This window comes from Excalfactoria chinensis, chromosome 8 (genome assembly GCF_039878825.1).
Source record: "Excalfactoria chinensis isolate bCotChi1 chromosome 8, bCotChi1.hap2, whole genome shotgun sequence".
Lineage (NCBI taxonomy): Eukaryota > Metazoa > Chordata > Aves > Galliformes > Phasianidae > Excalfactoria > Excalfactoria chinensis.
Window position 1 is genome coordinate 3,972,511 of NC_092832.1, and position 20,658 is coordinate 3,993,168.

The 20,658-nt window shown below is 46.3% G+C and overlaps 1 protein-coding gene across 1 annotated transcript in view; it reads left to right on the top strand.

The window, feature by feature from the left end:
• The window catches only part of ACBD6 (acyl-CoA binding domain containing 6), a 64,949-nt gene that overhangs the window by 29,576 nt on the left and 14,715 nt on the right, over positions 1-20,658 (top strand). Inside the window, exon 6 of the mRNA XM_072343161.1 lies at positions 4,176-4,265. Within this exon, the coding sequence (XP_072199262.1) occupies positions 4,176-4,265 (90 nt within the window). The remainder of the gene's footprint in view (positions 1-4,175; positions 4,266-20,658) is intronic.

Sequence of the window (20,658 nt, forward strand, 5' to 3'; positions counted from 1 at the left end):
AATAAATTAGAGAAGCTAGAAGAGGAATCTGAAAGAAATATTTGTTCGATGCTGTTTTGATGGGGCTGAAACCATCGCCAGAGCTGTTTAGTATCCAAATGCATTCTTCCAAGTCTGGAGAGCATCTCATTTTCCAATAGCGTGCAAGTTGATTGAAGTTTTAGAACCTGTTTTAGGAAGGAGATAACCCAGAGCGAGCCTTTGGTAGGGCGAAGTGTATGCGAGCATCATCTTGTCATTTTTATTAACTGTTTTAGTGTTACAGTGTAAATACATCCTGCCATATCCAGAAGATGCCTTTCCCAGCCCTCTGAACGTAACTCACTCTGTCGATCTTTTGATTTAAACACATATAAATATAAAATGGCAGCATGGGTCTGTACAAAGAGTTAACTTGTTATGGAACAAAATCTGCTGGAGCACCGAGCAGCCTCGTGCTCAGCTGTAAAGGCTCTCAGCACAGCCTCTCCCGCAACAGGAATGACCTGCCTGCAGTTGTAAGGTGCTTTGGTTTTATGTCTGAGCGATGTATTCGTACTGGGTCTGGTTAGCAAAGGGGGAAAATGAGAATAAAAGGAGCAAAAGGATTTCAGAAGGAGCGGTAGGAGTCTGTAGGCTTTAGGCAGAGATGCCCTTGGCAACTCCTGAAGCATGAGCTGTCTCTTCCCCTAGATTAAAGAAAGAAATGAAAATCTTCATGGACAGCAGTTAAGCCAGTATACCTGCTAACAGTGCGGATATAATAAACTTCAATTTAGAATTAAGCAAAGAATCTAATGACAGTAATCATGTACACGCTTCCATTTACTGTATCTAAATTGCCCAGAGTTCAACGGAATAGCTTGCATTCACTTAGTAGTAAGTAGTGCAGACTAAAACAACCAGTTTCTCTTGCGTGTGTCAGCAGGACTAATGGAATAAGGGATGGACTGTGGCTGGGGAGTCACTGCAGGGCGTCAGGCGCACTCCAGCAGCATGGATTGTTTGCTGCCTTTGTGAGAGCAGTATTTCTTCAGCTGTTAACTAACCAGAAGTTGTTCAGAGGCATAGGTGGGTTGCTTCCATCATCTGTGCCAGCATCTGGGGTGACTGTAGATGGAGCTTTTGTTGTAACTGTTGGAGATGCCTCAATAAACAATCATAGAATCATAGAACGGCCTGGGTTGAAAAGGACCACAATGATCATCCAGTTCCAACCCCCTGCTGTGTGCAGGGTCACCAACCAGCAGATCAGGCTGCCCAGAGCAACATCCAGACTGGCCTTGAATGCCTGCAGGGATGGGGCATCCACAGCCTCCTTGGGCAACCTGTTCCAGTGCATCACCACCCTCTGTGCAAAAAACTTCCTCCTAATATCCGTCTGTATTTAAACCCTTACCAAAACCCGATAATAAAAGGTGTCTGGAATGATGCTCACTTAGCCCCTACTTTTGAGACAGCAAGTGCCAAACTGGTGCCAAGGCAAGGACAGGTGGAAAATGAATTTGGAGAAGCATTGCTGGGTGCGCAGGCTTACTGCCATCAGAGGGGTTTCCCTCAACATCCCAAGGCTCTGAAAGTGCTTGGCTTCCACCTCAGAGCTGAAGTTCACCTCTACAACCACAACAACTGCACTCCCCTTCACTGATTTTGCAATTGCAGGAAGGGGATGGAGCCATTATGAATGTACCGTGTCTTAATTACCAGTAATAAAACACTTGCTACAGGTTAGATTGGCTATCGTTGGTGTGCAGCCTTTACAGCTGCAAACATTGTACCTAGAAGTAGAGCTTGATGCTGTGGCGTTTCCATTGAGGTTGGCTTTGTTCTCCTCTTTCTCTGCACTGGCTAATTGATGTGAAATTCATTCCCATCCGTTTGTCTGCTGAGGTTCGGTCTAGCTGAGACAAATCCCTGTCCTGTGCTTTGTTTGTGAACACACTGTGACTTGGAGCTGAGCAAATTGATATGCTGTTGGCTTGAGAAACTGCTGCAGAAGCCGGCCAAGCTGGCAGCGGTTACCCAAGCAAAGCACGGAAGATTTAAGAGGCAGGGTTAGTGCACTGGGGCTATTTTTATGCTGTTTTTATTAAATACTTCAGAGGCAGGGGAAATGCATCTTCTCAAGTAACTTCTGCAACAACTGTTGTGTGTTTGAATTGCACGGAGAGAGTACCCTGCTGTCTGATTGCACTGGGCAAGGCTACTGCTGCAGTGCTTTCCCATGCAAAATTATTCGCCTTGGTCTGAGTCTTTCACTGCCTAATGAAATAGTCATACGGGAAGTGCTTTGGGACAGCTCAATCTGTGGCTCTTAATGCTTCTGCTGTGTTATTTAGAGAAGCAGACACATGTTGATGTAAAGTAACAGCTGTGCAGGCTGCTTTCAACCTGTATAGGTGATGGCCAAGCTGTGCAGGGTGTTGTAGATTGTGCGTTCAGTTGGTTTATCACTAAATTGTTATTATTTTTTTAAGGAAGACCTGGGAAACAGGTAGACTTTGTAGCTGTTTAGCTGTCTTACATACATAGAACAAGGACTCCAGAAGATTTTAGTTTGCCTGCTTCCATGCAAACAGCCGTGAGCTGGATGTGGCTCCGGGCAGCCTGGTGTAGTGGTTGGCCACCCTGCATGCAGCGGTGGGGTTGAAACTAGATGAGCGTTGTGGTCCTTTTCAACCCAGGCCATTCTATGATGCTACGATTCTATGATGGTTTTAAACTCAAGTTTCTTAGCAGTGCTTTCTGTTATGACCACATAACACTGAGGTTCTTCTTACTTCCACATCAGGTGGTGCGCTCTTGCAGAGAGGGTCCCTGCCACCCTGTGATAGGGAATAGAATGCTGCAAGGATGCAGCCATTCCTTGGGCGGAACGTGTCAGCTTTTTAATAGTGCACGATTACAATGCAGAACCGTTTAAGGCACTAATTGGAAAATATTGTATCCATTTAGAATTGCAGAGAAAATATATAGGTAAGCAGAGTGTAATTACCCAAAATGGAATTGGCCCAAGACTTGAAATCCATACTCCTGCAAATAGCGCGAGGAGATTTTTAATGACTGGAGATGATCAGGCTTCAGTTTCTTGTCTCGTCCAAAAGGCAGTGTTCACAGCAGAAGCATCCATCCAGCACTGCAGGAAGGGACTGCTTGCACCATGCTGCAGTATCACCACGCTCACGCACTGGGCAGAACCATTGGGTTTCCTTCATTGGACTCAAGCAACTTCAGCATCACTAAAATAAGGTTCTGCTTGACCAGAGACAAATGCAAACCAAAACACTGCAGCCCCTGATCTGTAACGTGTTACTTATGGAAAGGATAGGAATGCCTTTATTTTGCACAGCTATCACACAAGAATTGGAATTGTGTAATTAGGATATTGCTTATGTACTGCACGTGTAGAGAAACAGGGATAACCAGTCGAAGTAGTTTTTTGCTATCGTGCAGATAAAGTCCTTCTTTCTTCTGAGATAGAAACCAGGCATGAGGAAGTTGGCATTACATGCCCAACTGCAATCCTCGTTCTTAAGTAATTACCAGGCCAGAGTTGAGCTAGGGATGCTGAAGATGGATTAAAGATCTTCCCGTGTTTACAGATTGGTGTGTAAATGGCAATCTTTTCCTCTCTTAGATGCTGATTGTGGTGCTGAGTGAAAGGACATAAATCATGAAACGGCCCACCGATGTCATCGGTGCTTCCACAGAAAGTCATTGTCAGAGAATACGTCCTAATTCAGGGTTAATTAGTGTAACGTTAAAGTTATGTGTTACAGAAATTAATTACTCGCTGGGTCAAAAAGTGTGTTAAAAAGCTCGATGCTTTGTGTCTGCATATCCTCCTTCCAAATAACATCCTCCTGTGCCGCCCTGCTGAAGGATGCCCCAAAGGAGAAGGGTGAGCTTCTGCTGCAGGTATCTTCTGCCCCACCTGCAGGTCTGGCACCGTGGTTGGGAAATTGGCTCACGGTCCCCATTAGTGGATAAATGAGTTGCTCCCCTTGTTCACCACTGCTGCATCAAGAGATTTATAGGCAGGTGTGGGCTGCTGTAAGTCCAGATCTGGAGCACTAGGATGCTATGTACTGATTTTAGTGCATCTCTGCTATTGGTACTCAATAATTCATAGCATAACTACAGTTCTCCAAGCTGTTTTTTGACTAGCTTTGTTACCTTTCTCTTGGATGTTGCAGGGCAGGGCTCTGCTCCACTGGGCGTGCGACAGAGGACACAAGGAGCTCGTTTCAGTACTGTTGCAGCACGCTGCCAACGTTAACAGCCAGGTAAGAAAGGAATGAAAACGGAACTTGTGTGCTGTTTGTTCTGTGGCCTCCTGACCGAGTGTTTCACACAGCTGAATTCTTCCAAAACTCCAGAGCAAGTTCTTTCACAGCACAAAACAGGAGAAAGCCCAAGTGTCTGAGCTGAAGGGGCAGCAGGGTAACACACCTGGCTGGGAGCTGCCCCGGTTCAGCAGCAGCTCAGCAAGTGATTCCTTCTGGCCAGCAAGCTGGAAGCTCCCCGCACTCACAGCTCAACGCTCTTAGTTTTGTCAGCTGGCTGTAATGAAGGGCTGACCTGTGTAATTGTGATTGTGTTCGGAAATAATCGTTCGACATATTTCTGTCAGATGGTGATTGACTGCTCTTTACCGGCGTGGCTTTTATAGGCTTTGTTCTCCTGCCCAGTTTGGACAGAGATGCACTCCTTTTGACAACTTTGCTAGCTCTTAGCAGCAAGATGGCTTCAGCAGCCTTGCAGAAGGTGCTGTGGGAGTCTGTACAAAGTGGACCTGCACCACACTAGTGGCATGGCATGCCCCATTGTCAGCCTGGAGCCAGCCTTCCAGTGAGCTAGCAAGCAATGTGTCAGATGCATCTGGGGAGAGCTTCCCTTTGAAATGAGGTGGTGGAGGTGGGGCCCACCAGTTGCCTGTCCCCTTTACCCTGGCAGCCTGGGAGGTGGTTCCGTTTGGAACGCTGTACTGCGACAGCATGCAGAGAGTTCACTTCTTGGATATCCATCTCATTTCTTTGGAGGCAAAGTGTGACTCCTAGAAGAGAAGGCTGAAGGGAAAATCGTCTTACTTTTCTCCAAATTTCCATTTTCTATTACATTCTTTCCGTTCTTTTTTTCTTGACGTATTGCACATTTTCTAACCGGTTTATTTTTGGCCAGTAACAAAAGGTTAATAATAGCCATAAAAAAAGAAAATCAATCTTTGACTTTTATTTTTTTTATCCCACCAAGGTAATAAAGGAGGATTTTTATAAAGGTCCTGCTTTGCACGTAGGTGTGTTCCCAGGGAAGGCAGGCGCGTTTTTATTCCCAGCCATATATAAGTTACAATAACGTTTTGAGACTACATGACCTAATGTTTATTTCTTCTTTATTTTGACCTTTACCCTCTGAGAATTCACATCCAGCGACGGAGCAGAAAGAGTTTTTGAAGAGTAACCTAAAGAAAAAAGGGAGAGGGAAAAACTGTGGCTTCCTAAGCGGTCATAAACACTGCGGTGTCTGCTATTACGCATTACCAAATGGACTGCCAGTTAATGTGCGGGCTATAAAGAACCATGGGTTAGGTGTAAGGGGATCTCTGGTGACTTGAAGCAGTGGTGCCGTTATTCCAACCTGCACATGTGCCTTGCTCACTCTTTACTGCCTTCTTTTAGTTCACCCGTAGTGATGCTTGCCTTATGGAAGCACTTGCAGCCTCTGGATCTGGATCTATTACTCTTTGTTGTTAAAGCAGACAACTTGGAGCAGGAGGAGAGCTTGCCTGGCTCCACTCATTCTCATAGCACACTCCAAACAGCTCTGATTCTGGGAATAACCACACTCTCCTGGACTGCAGTGATGGAGTGCGAGTGCTTTTTGTTTTAAATGGTGGTACTGCGGCTTCAGAAGGGTGGTTCATTAATGTCACCGAAAAGCTGCAGCCATTGAGTTCTCTGATTGTTCATAATTAGCTCTAATAGCACGTTTGACAAGCGGTAACCGATTGCCATGGGCAGAGGGATGCAGAAAGGCAACAGGCTTCTCCTCTCTTGAAAAGGGGCGTTTATGCAGCTGAATTACCTAAATCTTCAGAGCCAGAGGCCATTTCCAAGTGGGTGGTGGTATGGTGTGTTGGAGCCCTGCTGGAAATACCCAGAGCTGGGGATCAGGCTGATAACAGCCTCCTGCTGCTGCAGCTTTGCTTGCTTAAAATGTAGGCTTTTAGTTGCGTGATGAAGGGGAGCATATTCATAACGCAGCAGTTACGAAGCAGCTCAGGCAGCATGATTGTAATATCAATTTCTAGCTTTAAAATATATGAAGACATGAATAAGTTTTCCTTGCAGAAGGTCAAGCGACAAAGGAAAACCTTCTTCCCCTGTTGAAGTGTCAGTTGTGACAGTTTTTCCTGCAGCGTTTGCCCTGGCCTTGGGAAGGAGGTTTTGGAGACGGGGTCATTGGGTGCTGGATGTGCAGAATTGTAGCCCAGCTTTGTGCTGCCCTGCAACTGTGCATCCTCTGTGTACCATGTGCTGTTTTAGGAAGGATGAAGGGCATCATAGTCTAATCATTGTCCATTGTGAGGAAGGATGACAAGTAGTATCTTGTAACACCAAAGCAATAAACTCGAGACTTGCCCCAGCCTTGCTGTCCCTGCACATCATTGTGCAGTTCAAGTAATCAGCTTATCAACATTATGGAAGCTACTTATATATGGAAAATAGTACTGTAACTTGGCTACTTTGGTCACGACCCAAGTCCTAACTGACCTGTTTGCTTTGTTTGCCAGCCTTTCAGTTCTTCAGTAAAGGCACAGGTCACTGTATGAAGGCTTCACTCCTGTTGTCAGTAAGTTTTCCAGTCACCCCTGAGCCCTCAGGGCCCTGGGAAGGAAACTTGAGAACCACAGCTGGAAATCAGCAGGTTGGGAAGTTCGTTGCCAGTAGATGTGGATTTTATTTTATCCATTTGTAATTTCATCGAATGTCATCAGGCGTTCCGTGCTGCCTGCAGCGAGGGCTGGTTGCTCTCTGATATCTATGTGGATGTTGTATCTGTGTCTTGAACTAATTCACACCAGGCAGCACAGCTGCTTGAAGTCTGTTTTGTTTCCTATAAGAGTAGCAGGAGTGTGGCTGCATCCCCAGCCTATCTTTTCTCCCAGACCCCTGCCACAAACCCCAGCACACAGCAGCTCTCCATCTGCATGCTAACATGCTTTTGGAGCATGGGATGGGGGGTAGCTGTCCCCTCATAATACCTTCACGTTCTCATTGGGGAAAAAAGAATATCTTTTCAAATGGAGACAATACAAACATAATAAATGGCAGGGAGGGTTCATCTCCCTCGTGACTCAATCCTTCTCAAACAACATTATTATTGACTGGCCTATTGGTTGCCAAAAGGGAAAATCAATTGTACTAGAGGTAGTTGCTGGGCCACAGATCATGGTTCTAACCCAGCAGAGACAGGTTGATTTTTATCAACTGTCCAAAGACTAATTTCCACCATTAGCTAAAAATGAAGTAGGAATTACGGATGTGTTGAAGATTGCTAAGATTGGTGGCCAGTTGCTTTTATTTGTATGGCCTTTGTGTTTTGCTGCCTGACTCTTGAACGACTGCATGCATAGGGTAAAAAGAAGCCAGAAAAAAGTCTGCACGTTGCTGTTCGTTTTCTTCTTAACTGTATTTATTCAGATTTCACACCAAAAAGGGGAACTGAGCCAGCATGGGCCTCATGTTGGAGGTGTGGTGCAGACAAAGCAGTATTCAGCCAGCATGCATCCATCCCTTCCCTGCCTGTTTCTCTGTATCTGAGAGAGATGTTGAGATCAGCGTGGGCATCCTGGTGGTTCTTTATGAAGAGACACAGGTCCCAGGCTGCACTTTCACAGCTTTCCACTCCCCATGGAAGGTGTGAATGCCCATGCAGGCTTTGCTGCAAGCACATCCGTGCAAATGTACCTGTAGCTGAGATGCCAGCCATCAAAATACTCAGCTGTTAGGACCATTCTCTAAACCTAGTCAAAAATATCCAAGCTGTGAGCTCTTTCATTTAATGTCCTGGTATAAATTTTCCTCTAAATATGCTGAAAGCTTGGCTAATAAAGACATGAAGACCCTCTCCAGGATCTGCAGATTGCTGCAGAGGTTTGGCATAGTCCTACACTCAGCAAGCAAACATTGCAGGTTCTGCTGACCTGACCGTTGCTGCAGTGGGAAGGCGCAAGCGCAATGGCAAACGGATGAAGAAACTAAACGAAGATGAAAGGCAAAACAATGAGTAATGAGAGCAGAATTATTACCCACAATAGTTTTCCTTCTTTCCTTAACAGCCCCTGGTCCCTACCTCAATCCTTCTGTAGTCAGCTTTGCCAAGGAGATCTCAGAAGACTGCAGGCTTATACCCCTTCAGTCTTGACGTTGTTGCCAATGGGTGTGAAATCCATTAGCCAAAAGAAAGGAGAGATCTGCTTAGTGACAGAGGGTAGCTTTCTACATTAAAGCATTGACATGGTGCCAGTCACACAGTTATTAGAAGTGGCACAGCTCCATGTCTCTCCTGCGGGTCTCTCTGTGGAATGTAGATTGGCAGCAGGTTGAATGTTAAATGGTCACCACTCAGCAGATGCTGATTTTACCTACTGGGAGAAAAGTCCCTTTCAGCAGAAGCATTTGCAAAATATTTGCAGCTCTAAATATATGCCGAGGGATGTGGAGGCTTATCCCTGGGTTGCTCTTCAGCTTCTGAAGACACCTCAGGTCTCAGCAGCACGAGCAATGCATTATAAGGACAAGAAAGTTTCCTTCTGCCTGTGTGCACCGATTTTTTTGTTGCGTTGTCTCTTTGCATCTTCCAGCTTGACATGTACAGCCTTTGTTTCTTCTGCTCCCTGTAGGCATATGAATCATTGCTTCACTGCTGGTGCAGCAAAGCAGTTGGCACCCCTGCTCAGGCAGCGCGTGCAGCATTGCCTGCAAAGCAGGCTGAGACAACTGAGTGCTTCTGCGTGGTCCCAGTGGTCATTTCAGGACCCACACAGCCCTTTCAGCCTCACCATGCAAAACCAGCATTTGAAAACATGAAATCTAAGAGCCATTCTTGAAGAACTAGCAGTAGCCCCCACTGGTATATCCTCAAACTCTAAAGCTGCTCTCAGGGTAATCAGAACGCAGGGATTAAATCTGAGGACCGGGGACAGCAGCAGGATTCTGTGAGTCCCTGTGAGGTTGCGTGGCTGGTGGGCATCACCTCGTTCCTGCACAGGGGCAGGCACTCAGCAGAGCCAGTGCTGGTGTGTGATGGCTGCAGTCTCTGGCAGTGCTCACAGGGACAGCCAGCAGCAGTCGGCTGTTAAGTAGGCATGCACGGCACTGTGTTGGCTGGCGTGCTGTGTTGCACAGAGATGCCTTATTCCTTGCTGTATGTCTGTCTTTGCAGGTGCAGGAATCAGCCTTACCCTGGGAGGATGTGGGGTGGTCCCAAGCCCCTTTGTCCCAGGGTCATCTTTGACATAAGCACATGTTAAAGTCCCTGTAATTTGTGAAGACATTGTTGGAAATGCTTTAGCCCCTCATTAAGGTGTTTGGTTAGCTGCACAAACAGGATACCAGTGGCAGCCGAGCTGGTTTTTCAGGTGAACGCATCACATTGGAATGGTCTGTAGCCTTACTTCATTTCCTATATCCCAGGCATTGGGTTGTGCTGGAGGAACAATGTTTGCCAAGCAACCAGCTACTCTCTGCTCAGAAACATTGGCTCCTGGATCATTTACATTCAGCTTTCCCTGTTTTGAAGGAGCTAAATTCCACCAGTAACCTTCTTCCTAAGGACTTTTCAGTATAAGAAAGTCTGATCTTGGTTCTCAAATGGAATTTTGTACTCATATGTTGTCAGTAGTCTTTTCCTGTTTGGTTAATGTAATAAATGCTGAGCTCATCGCTGGGACATCTTGAATTTGCAGGCTTTGATGCATACTACTTTTGCTAGCTTTTCCTCAATAAGATGGACTTTATTCCAGCACTTTGAATGCTGGGACAGCAATTCTTTCTTGTCTTTTATAAAGACTTTAAGTTAGATTTTGACTATTTCACACCTGTTGCTCAGCTTCATGGGTTGTAAGTGACAAAACAGAACTCAAAATGGCAAAGCTCATTTAGGAGATTCCTATCTCTTAACATCTATATTTCTTTTCTGCTGCAGTCATCTCTGCAGGACTCTTTCTAGCACTGTATCTCCAGCAGCAGGAATAATAGATGTCAAGGGGACAGAACAGGGTAAGCACAAGGGATTTTTTAATATACTTACCTGAAATCCGTGACTTGGAGGCTCCTGAGCCACTTCTGTTTTCTTTGTGCTCCTAGATAAATTTCTCTCTTTCCTGTTTGGATCCCAACCTTCTGTGCCAGGTGTAGTTCTATGGTTTAGCTGTGCATTTACTTACTCCCGCTTGCCACAACCATTTCACATGGCAGCTCATCGTTCCGGTGTCATGAGAAACAGAAGTTGTTCGCCCACTTGCTTTTTCCATCCTGCTGTTGACTTTGTCAGCCTCCTTGATCCGTCTTGATCAGACTAAAAAGTTCATTTGTAAATTGTACGTTTAGTTGTGCTCCACTTGGAAGTTGTTCTGTAACTTTGCACCTCTGTAACACTATATTGGGTTGGAAGGTACTGTGATAATAGCAGGGTGGCAAAGTCCTTGGCTGCACCAAATGAGAACAAGCCCAAGTGCAGCAGCTACAGACATAGATGCAAAACAAGATGACCCTTCCCTTCAGAAAGCCTCAGTTAAGCAGAGACTCCAGAGAGAGATGCCCTCACCTCCACTGCCAACACTTAAATGAGGGCTGGGAAGGGGTGGATCCTGGTTCCATCCCTTCTGGTTACTCAGCTGCATTGGATACACCTGAGCTCCCCTGGGTTGGCCCTGCCTTCCCAGCAGTTGCTCCATCACTGCTTCAAGCCATGATTTAGCATTTCTGCTACAACCTTCTCAAATCGTTTCTAGTTCTTCCATAGAATCATTAAGGTTGGAATAGACCAGTGAGATCATCTAATCCAACTGTCTACTCATCTTTGTTTTCTTTCAGATGTAGCTCTTCAATTTGAAATTTCACAAAGCAATATAACGGTGTTTTCTTCCTCTTCCTCTTTCTTTTAGTGCCTTCTTTTTGTTTATTAACTACAGTTGAACACAGAGCTGGTGGCACCACAGACAGGTCACACAAATCCCTTGGAATGACCACCAGCAATTGTGTGAAGTTGTCTTTTATTCCTGTTCAGCCTTTCCCCCTGTAATCAGCTCAGCTTGGCTGGAATTGATCAGCCTGTCCTAAAAAAGGTTTCTCACCAAATGAAGGCCTGAACGCAGGTGAAACTGCGAGGCGCTTTGAAGCTTTCTGCTGTGTTTGTTCTCAGGTCAGGACCTGGCTATCTGCAAGCCGAGTTCCAATGCTTGGGAAATTGGTAAACTTCCATCTTCTAAATCTGTTTCTCCTGTTCCAGCCAATTAAACATTAAAATGAGCGTGACAAATAAGTGTTCATTTCTGGGTCAATAACTCCGTAGTATGTCTGTGACATGACTGGCTGAGACAATCCATTTCAGTACAGTCCTGGGCAACCCGACATCTTCGAGTATGTAATTGCTTTTATACAGAAAGAGAAGTAATAAGGATAATGTAGCTATCAGGCCTCGACTCACCAGTTCAAAAACTTCCCCTTGCCAATCAAATTCCTTTGATATTCAACCCGTTTCAGTCTCGTTCCAAAGGCATTCTTGTGCTGTCAGAAAATATCCTAATTGATAGATGCATTTTCTCCAGTGTTAGATGTTACCTTCTTGAAGATGCTCAGCTTTGTCCACCAGCCAATTAACCATCTGTAGGAGAAGTGCTCAGAGCACGCTTCGTGGCACTAGGCAGGGTTGCCTCGTCCCTCCCCGTTCCCCTTCCCCTATTATATATATATTTTCTCAGCACTATTAGATTATTAAATGCTTAATGACTATTCCATTCCTGCTAACTAGACTTTTGATGAGCTGCAGCAATAAAACTTTGGAACGGCAAAGTGCGTGTCTGGTTCCTTTATAGGAAGGGCACATTTGGGGAGCTGAAGTAATGGGGGATAAAACTCAATTAATGAATAGAAATAAAAAGAAGTAAATGAGGTAATCAAACTCGGAGAAATTAGTATTGGCAGGTTCTGAGTGATGCTTTTGGATGAACAATCTTTCAGAATCCTTCCTTGTATGCTGCTGCCGTCTCTTTATTTATTATTAAAATAACATGATCCATGAGGCGCTCGGGGTGACTCCCAGCCTAGCTAATTCTAATTAATCCAGTCAGGGAGAGCAGCAGGGTAAGTGGAGCAGTCTATCGGATTGAAATTCATAACTTAATTGAGGTCAAAGTCCCGGGTTGGGAGAACAAAAGTCTTTCGCTGGGACCAGGCAGATCAATAGCAATAAATATCTGGCTTGGATACAAGTAGCTTATAGTGACGGATTATCTGACACTGGTCAGAGGTCTTGGTCTTGTTAAGGGCAGCGTCCTGTGGCATGTACGTGGTAGGGTGACTTTCATCAGCGTTCCTCCAAAACCCTGAGGAGCCCATAAAGGGCTCGTGGGAGCCACGGCAGGAGGAAGCCCGTCAAGGAGCCCATGTGAGTCATGCTGGAACTTGGATTTGGTTCCTCCAGGTACGGGTCTCTCGGAAGAGGCACAAGGGCACGTGTCACATTAGTGCTGACGAGGGTTGGAAGAAGTTGCTCAGGCTTACAGGAATCTGGAGCTAAATCACAGCTTGTCCAAAGAAAGACCTTTAGGATGGGCGAGCTGAGCTGTATGCCAAGTCTGTATTTATAGCGTGTTTACAGAAGAGGAGGGGGAAATGTTGGAAGAGGGAAGTGTAAATAACCACCAAGGTAGATCTGTCGTGTTAGAGGAGCCAGAAGAAATGGGGTTTCACCTGTTCATCAGAAGTGGAGTGCCTCTGCTCTGAGCTGTGAGATGCCCTCTCTGTCTATATAGCTCTGTATGTGCTGGTGATGGCCAGGGGATGGCCCTAACCTGAGACCTGTGGCATTATGGCAGCTCTGCCCTGTTCATGGGCATTGCAATATTCAGCAGCCTAAGAAGCTTCTCTGAACTCTGAAGGTAGGTCCTTCAGCTGGTGCTCGGTATTAAAATGCGATCTTCACCCAGTCGGTTTGTTATTAATGCTATATTTATGCAGATTCAACTATTCTGCTCGTATCCTCTTTGTAGAAGACAAATATTGCTGTGGTCAGCAGTCGGTACATCTCTGATGGATGTTGTTCTGCCAATGTACTTCAGCACGGCTTGGAAGTGAGATGGAAAGTGCAGCTCGGGCGCAGCCAGTGCCTGGTTGCTGTGCTCCCTCCTCTCCTTTAGTGCTGGATAAGGCTAAAGCACCTGTTAACACCTGGCTTGCCAAAAGTCAGGTGGTCTCTTCACCTCCAGTCTAACAGTTGGGTTTTTGGGTAATTTCTGTTGCTCCTGCCACGTTGATGTAGAAACTAACAGAGAAACACAGGCATATACCATTGTGCTGAACAGTTCTTGCATTGCACCGTGCATCTGCTGAACGTGCAGAACTTTGAAATGGGGATTTCCCTGCAACTTGAATCATAGCTCTGATGAGGTTTTGGAGCACAAAATAACTGAGATATGGATAGAATGATTCTTTTCTTCTCAGCATGGAAACACACCTGTAATGCAGACCTGCTGTTTGGAATGTTCAGAACCAACAAGCAAAGTCTGCAGCACCCCTGTTGCTGCGGTGGGGAAGTTCCCTTTGTGGCTGCATTAAGAATTGAGTTCAGGTTTCTAATTCCCCAGTTTTGCCACAGAATCCTGCATGACCTTGAACAAGTCACTCGATTGCTTTCCGTCTTGTTTTCCCATTTGGGAAACGATGGGGCAAATAATTGTTTTTTATCTCACGGATATAACAAGATTATAAAAATATGGTAGTTCTAAGACCCCGAGAAAACGGATCAAATGAAATTAAACAGATCTTGAAGCCCAGATGAAATGAGATGAAACAAGCATGAAACTATTAGGGAAAGAAATGTTTCTTTATCTTCGACAAATAAAAATGCAAAGTGATGAAGTGGCTCTTTTCTAGCTATTAGCAATAACAGCCCTGGCCAGCTGACTTCTGCTACCCTCGAAAATTAATTTGCGGGGTACAGTGTGGAATTTAGTGTGCTTCCAATAAATACCCCTAAAAATGTTGTCACCTCCTGCATGCACAGTGTTAGTGCTGTGATCATACCGCAATTACTCGCCCTTAAACTTAAGAAGTGGCTGCTCTAAGTGAGATGCTCTAACAGAACAGTTGGCAAATTTATTTGAATTGATTCCTTCTGCAATATTTCCTTCCTTTATTGTACATCCAGCAGTGTTATTTCAAAGAAAGGAATGGGAATAGTGCTAAAGGTTATTGTTACCCAGGCTGGTTTTGGAGGTCTGGTTCAAAGCAGACCTGACTGGGATGCAGACTACCAGGGTAGGGCTGGCATGGGGCTGGGGCTGGAGGTGTCTGTGTGTACATGGAGGGGAGGAAAGCCCCAGCTTTAGAGCTGTTTTCCTGCCCTGGCTTGGTACTCAGTGAGAAATGTCATTCTTTCAGCTGGGCACTCGGAACAAGGTAGTGATTGATGAACAGCAAGGAAAGCACTAAGGAAGGAGCTGTGAGTGGCTGGCTTTGTGCAACACAGAGAAGCATTTCAGACAGCAGTCGGCTGCAGCATGCTGCAGGGAAAGCTCACTAGGTGCATGGGCTCAGCCAGGGGCAGGTTACCTGCCTGCAGGAAATGTCAGCTCCTTCTTCTTTCCTTGTTCTTTCTGAACTCGAGCTTTAATCACAGCCACGCTCAGATGAAATCTGAGGCTGAAGCCAGATCCCGTTGCCTTCTCTGTGTTGCCCTATTCCCTCTGCTGTTGTCAGGGTATTTCCAAGCGATGCTCACCGATTACATGGCAATTTGCCTTCTGAAGCGGTGTGAAATTGAGCATTGCACTTTAAATTCCTGTGGTCCAACTCAGAAGAGCCGTGTGAAGTTTGGGCTCAGCAATTGCAGGTGATCGATTTTTCATAGCTTGATAACCGAGCGCTTGTTGTTGAACAACAGGAGGTGGTCATGGTCACCCGCACCTCCAGCCCTAATTGCAAAGCAACGAGGTTAATGCCAACCATGACAGCGTTCAGAGCTGAATGTTTCACAGCAGCAGAAAAGCTGGGAGCTATGCTGACTTTTGCTCTCTAATTTCTCTCCTTGGACGGAAAAGTTCAGCGTGGATGTGGTCAGCTGCACTCATTAGCTGGTAAGAAACAACTTGCTAAACCACAGCAGCTTGGGCTCATCAGTCTTTACGTTGTGGTTTATGAATGTGTATCTATTAGAGTCGAAAACTGAAGATGATGTGAACTAGAGCATATGTGGGAATCATTCATTTTGACCCATATTACATCATCTTATTCTTCCTTATGGTCTGTATCAGCTCACGGGGCTCTCTTGTGTAGTAATATACTACATAGTAATATAGAACAGCTCTTTGAACTTACCTAGGAACAACTACATGATCCCAGAGAAACTATGAGAAACATGGACAGGCACGTCGATAGGTTGGTTTTGCCCTGAGCTCCTTGTTGCAGATGGTAGCGGTGCCAGCCAAGGCATCAGGCAAGATCAAACACTGTCCCTATCCCAAAGAGTTCCTCTTGGCACCAAATGCAATGCGACAGGTAGGGCAGTTGGAAAGGTTGAGGCAATGGAAGTAAGAGAGGAAGAAAAAGAGATCAGCAGAAAATGGCATTCTTGGCTCTGCACTTCCCCAGGCAGTGCCAGCAGTGACACTGAGTCATGGCAGGGTCCTCTTACATTGGAGGGCTTAAAAGCTGATAAGGTGTCATTACCAAGGGCTTCTGATGAAGGGTAAGGCTGTGAGTTCCCTACTGAAACCAGTGGGACTTTTATCTACACGTGTCTCTGGGCCGAATGTGTCCCTTTCTTTGATCAGTGTTGGTTTTTATCAAGTCCACGGGGAGATAAATGCAGTGATGGGGAAAAAATGGGAGACTTTTCATAGAGGAAAAGAGAAAATTGATTCATTTGCATAGGAATGTATCACAGCTGTACCCCATGCAGAAAACGTTTCCTCTTGGGACAGGGTGATTTAACAGGCTGCAGAATTAGTCCTAAATCTGTGCAGACAGTGGCACTCACGGTGGCTCTGCTTTTCTTCAGGGATGCTGCTTTCCACCTTGTGCCCAGCTGCTCTCCAGAGGGTCAGCATCCACTTTGACATCAGAGTTTGCTGCTCCTAAATGGAGCGTGCCTTTGTGATATTCCCCAGCTGGGGAATTGCCCAGCTAGGCTTGCCAGCTGCAACCCATCTTATTTGATGTGACTGCTCCTTAGTTCTGATGCCAGCATCCCCTGCATCACCAAATAGCATTTAGAAACCCACCTCCGTGTGTTTCAATCATTGTTCTATCCTGGAGATGCTCGCTTTGTGGCTGCTGCAGTGTTTGAGTTGGCTGTGCATCCCATGCACCTGGCGATGATGCACCATCTTGAGGTCCTGGGCATTTCTGGTTTAGATGCTGTGTCAAGGGATGCCCACACAGCAGGGGATCCCCAGACTCTGGCTGTCCATTGGGAAGAGGTGTCCAGGTGCCTTTGGAAAAGCAGCCTTTTAGAATCACAGAACCATTAATATTGGAAAAGACCTCTAAGATCACCAGGTCCAACCATCCACCAGTATTACCCACTGAACCACGTCCCTTGGAGCTACAGCTGCACATTTCTTGAACACATGGTGTTGTTTTCCTAACATCCTATTCACCTGCTAACTACAGCTCTGGTATCCAGTGTTTCTGCATCCACTTTCTGGGCTTTCTTCCATTCTGCTGCGGTTAAAAGCAGCGAGGTGCTTTGCTTTCCTTTGCACACACCTTTTAACACCTAGGAAAGAGAGTAATGCATTGAACAGTTCATCTTTAACACCGAGGGTTTCATTTTGCTGCATATATATATATATTCCTAAGCAGTGCTTAAGACTGAGATTCAGAAGGTTTCAAAAAGGCATCAGTTAAAGCTGCTCGCATTGTGATAGCCAGGAAGTGGATCTTTCAGATGTCGGAGCGTTCCCTGGAGGCTCACATTATTAATATCTGCCTTATGACAAGGTGGCTGTGCTGATGCCAGGCTTTTTTTTTCCCTAGCCAACGTGATTAATTTTTTTCCCCCCTTTCTTAATATCTCAGAGCCAGATGCTTCTAAATGTCCTCATAGGGGTGCGTGGCCGTTCCTAACCGCTCCTCCTTCTCCCCCACCCTTTCCAACTAATTCCTATAATGGCTCCAGAGATGCGTTTTGTTCGGTCACAAAAAGCAAAACTTTGAAAGCATCCAGAGATGACGGACTTGACATGTGCAAATCTGGCCTCCTGACGTTGCTGGTGGGCTGCGAGCTCAGTGCCAGGTAGCCTGTCAATAAGGTTTTCCTTTAAGGGCGTGCTTATTTGCCTAGCACTTTATGAGTTATATACACTCAGGACTGCTGAAGTGTCGGTATTTCTGGTGGGGAGGATGGCACTGAGTGTTGAATGGGCATTTTGGAGAAAGCAAGGGACGCTCTGACTGTGGCACGTGTTATCTATGGGAGGTGCCGTGGATCTGCAGGCACCGATTGATTTTAAGGAGATCAGAACTTGGTGTCGTTGGTCCTTTACACCTTGCAGTGCTGAAAAAGGTCTTTATTCTGCAAAAACAAAAGGGCAGAAATGAATTATCTTGCGGACCTCTTGTTTGAAAGTGTGACTGCACAGCCTGGAGCTTCACCAGCTGGGAGCCCAGAAGCCCTTAGCAAGCTGTACAGGGATGGCTTCCCCTCAATAAGCTCATCCTTGTGTTACATCGATCCATCACTTTCCTCCAGATTATGGATTCATGCAACACCTGTATATATCCTATCTTACATCACCTGCATTCACTTGGATTTCAGGGGATTTTGCCTGGGGGAAACCCTGAAAACCAGAAACACGATGGTTAATGGCAGTGAGTTGGAACGTTATGGTCTTTAGGGTCCCTTCCAACCCAAAGGATGTCTAGGATCCTATGAATATGTTTAAGGTATAGCTGCTTAGTTAGTGGCTGGTGCTTGGATTTACTATCAAAAGCCATAAATCAAGATACCTCAAAAACCAGAGCTTCTTCCTCGTGCATCTTCAGGCAGCTCTTCAGCCCACAGCAGAGTGGGAATTAACTTAAAATTAACCGGAGTTTGGAAAACAACTAGCACTGCTTTATTTGTCCATTTAATTGAATTATATGCAGCTGTGTAAGCATGCTGACCCACAGACGTAAATTGCTCCACCCTTCCCATTCCCCTCCTTAATTCTTTCATGCTAATGGAGCTGATGGGGCTGTTGACTGCAAAGAGAGTGGAAAAAAGGCTGGAAATCAAGGAGAGCAACCCAGCCCTACGCAAACCTGTCCCTTCAGTGCAACGCCTGAGTGTCACAGCTGCACTCCCTGTGCCACGATCTTTGTTGCCATTAAGCTGATTATATCCACTGACGGGTTCATCCAACTAATCCTGCAAGGCTGCAACTGGTTGCTTTATGTCGAAGCCCCGTTTTTATTTATTTTGCTAAGAAATAAAAGTCAGTTTGGCTTCGGTGGGCTCTCAAAATGGGTCAGGCTGTGACAGGGACCCACTTTGTAACGTTTGCTTGGTTAATGCAGGAAAATAGGACGCATTAACGGGCTCCATGCATTAAGGGACATGCTCGGTTTGGGAGAGGGCTGCATGCATTAGGGCTATGCAGTGGCTGCAGATTGGGGTGGGTTGTGGTGGGGTTGGCCGTGCTCCCGCTATACCTCTTGTGATGGATTTGTGTTTGGAAGGGAGAAAATAAAAAGGCATTTCTTTGCATTTATGAGTGACACACTTAGGAAGGGAGATGTTTCCTGCCCTTGCTCCAAGTGGACTTGGAGCACAAAGAGCATTGCAGGCCGTAAATCACAAGTGTGCACAATGGGCTGCCACAGAATCATAGGATCCATAGGATTGATCCAAAGTGCGCCTCCTGAAAATGCATGTCTTCTTCATTTATCTGCAGTGATTCTATGGAATTCAAGCTGCCCAGAGCTGTGGGTGCCCCATCCCTGGAGGTGCCCCAGGCCATGGATGGGTCCTGGGCAGTCTGAACTGGGAGGCAACCAGCCCACGGCAGGGGTTGGGGCTCAGTGATCCAACAGGAGCCATTCTATGACTCAGTGAGTTGTTTTCTGCTCGAGCCATCACTTAGGTTGCCCTAATTTCAAATATATCTATGGGGGATCTCAGCTCACAGATCTCAGGCTTTGGTTCCGGGTTCTTTTCCCTTCCCACATTACTCAGAGAAGGCAGGATTCTTAGATGTTGGCAGGTCGCATTAGAAGAGGGAAGACCTCATGTGGCAAAGGACAGCATGTCCTAATGGTCACAGCACAGCGTGAGGAGCTCAGCATCCTGAAGCTAATCCCACCGTGGGCTGCATTCCTTGCTTGACCTTGAGCCACCAGCCAGGGGGTGGATGTTGTGTGTGTCTCAGTGCTTGTAACCTGGCAGTATTATGTGCATGTATTCCCAGGCCTTGCCTAGATTAATAAATCCATATTTGTAAAGTAAGCCTTAATAAATGCTAACCGTGTTAGTACGTGGAGGTGAGCCTGGCACGGGAGGTTGGGAACACGCTGTGTGTCTGCTGGGCTGCACCGTGCTGGGGGCCCTCAGCCAGGGCTGCTCAGCAGGGAGAGACCGTGGTGGGTTGTGCCATCCTCCCAGGGTCTGCCGGGAGCACACATCTACAGGGAGGGCTGGAATACAACTTTTCCACTTAACATGCTCCCCCATCACCCACTGTCAGCAATGAGATTAAATTCTGTGCGACTGCAGAGGACGTTGCATGATTAAAATCCTCTTTTAGAAATTAATATGTACCATCACTCGGTAGCACTGTGCCTCTTCTCACAGAAGGGTATTGTCTCCTGAGCACTCAAGGTGTGAGAAGCCACCAAGGGAAGCTGTCTATCTTGGAATTTTATGCTGGCGCACAGTTGCTCCGCTCCAGCTGCATAAAATCACAGGGACCTGGGGGCTGCTCCCTTCATGGGGTCGTGCACTTGGAAGAAGGAGCAATAAAAGGAAGGCTTCAAACTTTTGGCATTGCCAACAACAGAATAGGTTTCCCAAAGGAGAAGGAATCTGCAGCCACCCATTCTGCCCACAAAGGTGTGGGTGCTCCCATCCCTGCACACAGCCAAGGTCAGGCTGGATGGGCTCTGAGCACTGATGGAGCTGCGGGTGTCCCTGCTCGGTGCAGGGAATGGGACCAGATGGCCTTGAAAGGTCCCTTCCTACTCAAACCCTTCTGTGATTCTCCATAGCAGGGCTCTCCCATAATGCTGCTTCAGGAGCTGGGAATGTTTGCAGCTGGTCCCATCGCCATTCCCATTGATACACACATGGATGTGGTCTCTGCCCATTCACATCCCATCCTGCTCTGAGTCCCACTTGAAGCCTTTAGACCTCCTTGGCAATGAAGTGCACATACACTTGCTGCTGGGGTTATCTCAGCCGAGCAGTGCCGTG